At 35.5% G+C, this 6,137-nt stretch overlaps 1 protein-coding gene across 1 annotated transcript in view; it reads left to right on the top strand.

Moving 5' to 3' along the window:
• LOC311081831 (uncharacterized protein) overlaps nucleotides 1–5,633 on the top strand; it is a gene marked incomplete at its 3' end in the record, with an annotated part of 16,123 nt that extends 10,490 nt beyond the window's left edge. Inside the window, exon 6 of the mRNA XM_084112535.1 lies at nucleotides 5,612–5,633. Within this exon, the coding sequence (XP_083968661.1) occupies nucleotides 5,612–5,633 (22 nt within the window). The remainder of the gene's footprint in view (nucleotides 1–5,611) is intronic.
• Nucleotides 5,634–6,137: the final 504 nt, after the last annotated feature.

Here is a 6,137-nt window from a genome sequence, read left to right as displayed (position 1 = left end):
AGAACCACAAATATTAGCCTACTTAAATAAAATCAATATTATTAATATTTAACACACATAAGAAATTGATTAAGTTTACTCAGTTAAAACAATGCACCCCTCCCCCACCCTCTGACGTGACGACATCTCAACGGTTGAGTGAGCGCGCGCGCTGTTTGAACTCTCTTCAGTCCAGAACAATGTTCTCCTCTTCTCTCCTCAGCAGCGCAGAATTGGTGCATTTCCTCTGTGAAATTCAGGTGTGTGTATGTTTTATTTTATCTTTATAATCATTAATGTGCTTTAAATCAATTTATTTAATGCGAAAGAACATTCAGAGACGCAAACGAGTTAAACGAGTGTCGACTCGCGTCTGTGTTTTCGCGTGATTGTAACGCCTTGCATAAAAAAACACACGACTATATTCCTAAAGATAATGAATATAACTAATTTGGATGATAAAATGTCCTCAGAACTGTGCACTGTTTGTTTATTGGCAGGTTCTGGAGTCAGTCGCGTCGCAGCACCTTCAGTGGCGGTTCTAGACCACAGTAACTGGGGGGGCCAGACAGGGGCCACTTGTGCTTTTAGGGGGCACACCTTTAACATTCATCTTAACCTATTTTCAGTATTATTTCAAGTAATTTTTCACCATGTCATGCATGACTGCAATCTCTAGAAAAAGCTAATAAATTATATTAGCTAAGCTAATAAAACAATTTCAATTCAAATGAATGTTTCATTATGTTTAATTGTAGTGTGATATAATGATCAATAATAACACATTTTTAGCATCTAAGCACATCTAGGCACTTTTTTACACCTGGGGTGGGCGATATGGCAATAATATCATATCACGATTTTTTTTTTTTTTTCAGGAAAATCACGATTTTATCACGATTCTTTTTTCATGTTGGTTTTACTATTTTGCAAGTGACTGAGCATTACAGCCAAACTAATGTCCCTATTTTAAAAACAAAGCCTTATAGGTAACAAAATATAGGTAACAAAATATAAAATAAAAAAGAATGGCAGACATTTAGGCCAAAGTGGCGAAGATAAAAATCTTTGTCATTATTTTCTTTGTTATTAAACATTAAGAACAGAGATACATCTTACACATACACAACTTAATATACAAATGAAATAAACAGTGCTTTATTTTTTCAGCTATAGGTGTATTTAACAGTAGAATTGAAGAAAGTAATTAAATGAACAAATATGAAAATAAAACACAACAGACTTAAAGTTGTCAGTCAAGAGCAGTGAATGATTTCCTCTGTGTGTTTTGTTGTTTTATTAACATTAACGGCATAGTTCTCCCCCAAAAAAGTCATAATTTACTCTCTTAAGTTGTTTTAAACCCGAATAAGTTTCTTTCTTCTGTTGAAAATAATCAGTAATATCAGGGAATATCAGTAACCAGACAGTTTCTGGTCTCATTGACTTCCATAGTAGGAAAAAAATATACTATGGAAGTCAATGGGACCAGAAACTGTCTGGTTACTGATATTCTTCTAAATATCTTCCTTTCTGTTCAGCAGAAGAAAGAAATTCATAAAGGATTGAAACAACATGAGGGTGAGTATATGATGACAGAATTTTCATTTTAAAGTGGAGTATCCCTTTAAAAATTTGCAAACTGCATATAAGTGAATCAGATGTTGGTCATCAAAACATGAAATCTATATGAAACATATAAACAAATGACACAAAATGTGTATAAATTCTATATGACTTTAATTTGACTAGCATATGGTTCAATATAAGAACTTTAAATGATTTATATATGAATTTTATATGAGTTTTATATATTTCTACTAATACCATACACATTTGCATACTTTTGTCATGTAAAACTCATATAAGACTTTTTACAGTATTCATATATAACGCAAAAATCCCCTACAAGTTGTATGTGTGCTATTTAGTATGAAAGTGGCCATAATCGGTCTGATTTTGTATAGGACATGTATTGGCCTTATATGAAACACAGAAGGTAATTCTGGCCGATTTAAGTAAGGAAGATATATGGTTGCTGTATATGAACCATGCAGGTTTTTTTCTATAGAAGTTTGGTACCATTCTGGGCATTATTAGTGGGGTAATTTATGAGATACATCATAGGATAAATTAGCGTCTGCACTAAGCCATCCGGCTGATATCTCTAAATAGCTCTAAGCTCTAACTTTAATAATGTTCTAACCCTAGGTTGATTTTACTCTGAACCATCCCTTTAAGGGGTAAAAAAAAATATATATTACAAATGCAAAAAGAGGGAATGTAAAAATATACATGTTAAACATTTGTATCTATACATGAAGAGTTCAGATGCAAAAGCCTCTAAGTGCCATCTGAAATTTTCCTCTAGAATGATTGTTTTTATCAAGCTTGTATGTTTATGTTCAGTTATTTCACTTTAATGGCAATGAAAATTACCTATTAATTGTCATTAAAGTGAAATATACGAGATATACCTAAATATATGAGCTTGATAAAAATGCTAATTTAAAAAAAAAAAAAAATCAGATGGCACTTAGAGGCTTTTGCATCTGAAGTCTTCATATAAAGTCACTAAATAGTTGCAAAATATATACAAACAATATTATAATGAAGAAAACACAAACAACAATAACAAACAAACAACCCTTACAATTGCCTTAAATTTATGATATTAAAACTATATCAATAGACATGTGAGACTAAAGCATTAAAGAACACCCTCTCACCCCCTCCCCAACCCCCCCAATCTGCCCGGCCCACCTTTCATCTCATATCTGGAGCCGGGCCTCCTGTGACTCACATTGTGATCATATGGAGAGATCACTGTGAGATCAACGTGTTGACTGGGATGTTAATGAAGATAATCTGGCCTTTTATTTGTAAACAAAACAAAACAAAACATTTTAATCTAAACTCTGTCTCACTATTTCTTCAGGGTGATCAGAGTTTTTTTCTCTGTTTTCTGAGAAGAAGAAAATAAAACGATAAACAATCCTCTGTAAGTTTTTGCTATTGTAAATATTGCTGCAGATTTGCTCTAAACTCATCAGTATTTTATTGTAATATTGCAGGCATCTCTATTTCTTCTGGGTGCTTCGAGTCCTTCCTCCCTGCAAAATAAAAGCACTGACTGACCTCTCGTATGTGTTTTTATCATGATTGCAGATTGTTCCAGATCAGATGAGTGTGAATCATCAGATTGTGTGCGGCTCAAAACTCACCAGCTCTTCTTGCACAGATGATCTGAAGAAGAATCACAGTAGGAGCAGCAAACACTGCGATCTCAACAATAATCACAATCACTGCAGGGAACATGAGAGGAAGAAGAGAAACTGTACATGACTGAAGTCAAGGGTATTCAACTATCAACAGTTATTGATGAAGCTTTTACAGACTGACTGATAGTTTAATGTTATAAAGCTGTCAGTATAAATGAACGTGTCATACCTCTGTATAATGATCCAGCAGTCACACTGACTTCAGTTTCTCCTGGATCTGTGGATCACGTCTGTTAGTTCAGTTCAACACATAATGCCACATATACACAACACCATCATCACATAATACTAGAGCTTCATATCACAGAAATGATGGATATGTGCACGAGTCTGTCATCATTATCTTCTTACTTCAATCTCAAGGTGTCAGGAGGAGAATGACTATCGCCATTGACCAAAAATAAATCTATTTGATGCTTTATTCATTCATAGATATTCATGTTATAACTTATAAGTGAGTTTCTAGCACACTTGCATTTCTAAGTTTGCAGAAACATTGAAATGTTGAATATCTATTTATTGACGGCATCTAAAACATACAACGTTTCCTGTATGAAAACATTAAAATGCACAAATATTGAGGGATCCTTCGAGGTTGATGTGTGTGACAGTGATCATGTGATCATGAACTGTGTGTAGAAGCTGCTGCTGTAGTTCGTTCACACACACCTTGATTCAGAGAGTTTGCTGTGGTGTCTGGAGTCAGTGTTGTTGCTGTAGTTGATGTTACAACTGTTAAAAACAAGATGGAAACAGAAATATGATTACACAATGTACACAAGGCATTTCTTTTACACACTGCTGTAGTCTAGAGCAGCTTCGTATCAGTGTGACGCTCCTGGGATGACACACTAACATGGGATGAGTTGTGTTTAATAAATCCTCACTATGATTTTATTAATGTATCATGTGAGTGGCGTGAGTTACACTAGCTGTATATTATGATTATTCTGCATCAGACAACAGACTGTACAAGACCGGTCATATGTATCAAAACTCACTGACAAATCTGACTAAAGAGCTTTTTTGATGATAATATGTGTGATGATAAAGCAGTCTGTGAGAGCCAGTGCAAACCACTGAAGCGAGAGACTGATGATGTGTGACAGTGATCATGTGATCATGAACCTTGTGTAGAAGCTGCTGCTGTAGTTCGGCTTGATGTCTTCTCAGAGTTTGAGCTTCTGACTGGAGTCAGTGTTGTTGAAGCGACTGGAGCTGCAGAAGATGAATGTTCAGACGCATCAGGACATTAACATCATATTTTCATATTGATCATGACATGCAGTTTGTGTTCAATCATCACAGCTTACAGTGGCAGTAGTTGAGAAGAGAGATGTTACTGTATCATTTATTCCTGGTTTATATGAGAGTGAAACACAGTGAGCTGCTTCCCATAAACCTTCAGCTTTCCTGAATCAAGGACATTATTAAGCCTTAGAATTCCTAAAACTGCATAAAATCCTTATAATTCCCAATATTGACCTCCCACATGGGTCATACATGAAATATTGCATAAATCAGAAGAGTCTATTTTAGCCTAGTATGACCCATACGAGGTCAATATTGGGAATTATAAGGATTTTTATGCAGTTTATGACTTTGACCACTAATATTTTACAATTGCCAAACGTATGAAGCCATCAGGAAGAGTAGAGCCAGTGTGTGAAAGTTTTCACAAATCTGTCTGAAAAGAGTGTGTTCTCACCTGAATACTTGACAGTGTATCTGACTGAGGTCTTGGGTTGATTTCTGTGAGTAAGCCGACATCTCCACTCTCTGTTGTTATCTTCATTCAGGAGTGTTGTAGTCAGAGTGATGATACAGTGATATTGATCTGATGATGATAATATCTGATATCTGGAGTCTGTCTTCAGATCAACACCAGCCTGATTCACCCACAACAGCTCAACTCCCTCAGAACTGACCAAATAATGACAGGAGAATCCAGTATATGAATACAACTGACAGGAGAGAGTCACAGAGCGGCCTGGACTGATCTCAGTCTGTGAGGATGAAGATGATGATGAAGATGATGATGATGATGATGATGATGGAGACACTGAAACTGAACACAAGACACAAATCACAGACTCTTCAATCATCATCTGAGTTTAGAGGGAGAATCTGCCCTTTTTAAATTTAACACATGATCATAAACTTACCATGAAGAACATACAGAAAAACAGGTGCATCAGTTTCTGGTCGGTGTTGTTGTCCGTCATCCACATATTGTAGGCAGGTGTATAATCCATAATCCTCTTCTGTGACGTTCTTGATGTTCAGAGAGCAGTCAGACTCCAGACTCAGTCTCTCATGTCTCTCTGTGTCTTTCTTCTTTATCCCTTTAGCAATCAGCTCAACTACTACTGACTGACTGAATCTGTTGTAGTAGATCCATGTAGTTTTAGATTTGCAGTCAGAAAGAGCTTTATTACAGGACAGACGCACATTTTCACCAGAACTGATGAACACATGATCATCCACTCCACTGATACCTGAAACACAGTATATCTCAGTGATCATTATGATATTAATAAATGAAAACAATAAACCATACCAGCATAAAAACCAGAAGATTCAAATCATACTGTCTTTTTCTGGTGTTTAATTAACATTAACATTTATGGATAAACCAAATAAAACGCCTCTTTAAGAAGGAATAAGAAATACCCTGAGTTTGAAACAAATTTAAATAATGTAATATCATCATATCTTGAACTCTTGATTTCAGCTTTGTCATAAACATTACTGGACGGCACAGGATTAGTTGATCCTCCTCTTCAAGCGTAGAAAATACACTAATAACTGACCTTAAAAGCTCTTTATCTGTTCTGTGTTTCTCTCTTTCCTTCAAACTCACCCTACTGTGACTTA

The sequence above is a fragment of the Abramis brama genome (assembly GCF_963993115.1).
Source record: "Abramis brama genome assembly, chromosome: 1".
Taxonomy (NCBI): domain Eukaryota; kingdom Metazoa; phylum Chordata; class Actinopteri; order Cypriniformes; family Leuciscidae; genus Abramis; species Abramis brama.
This window is presented reverse-complemented; position numbering and strand designations above follow the sequence as displayed.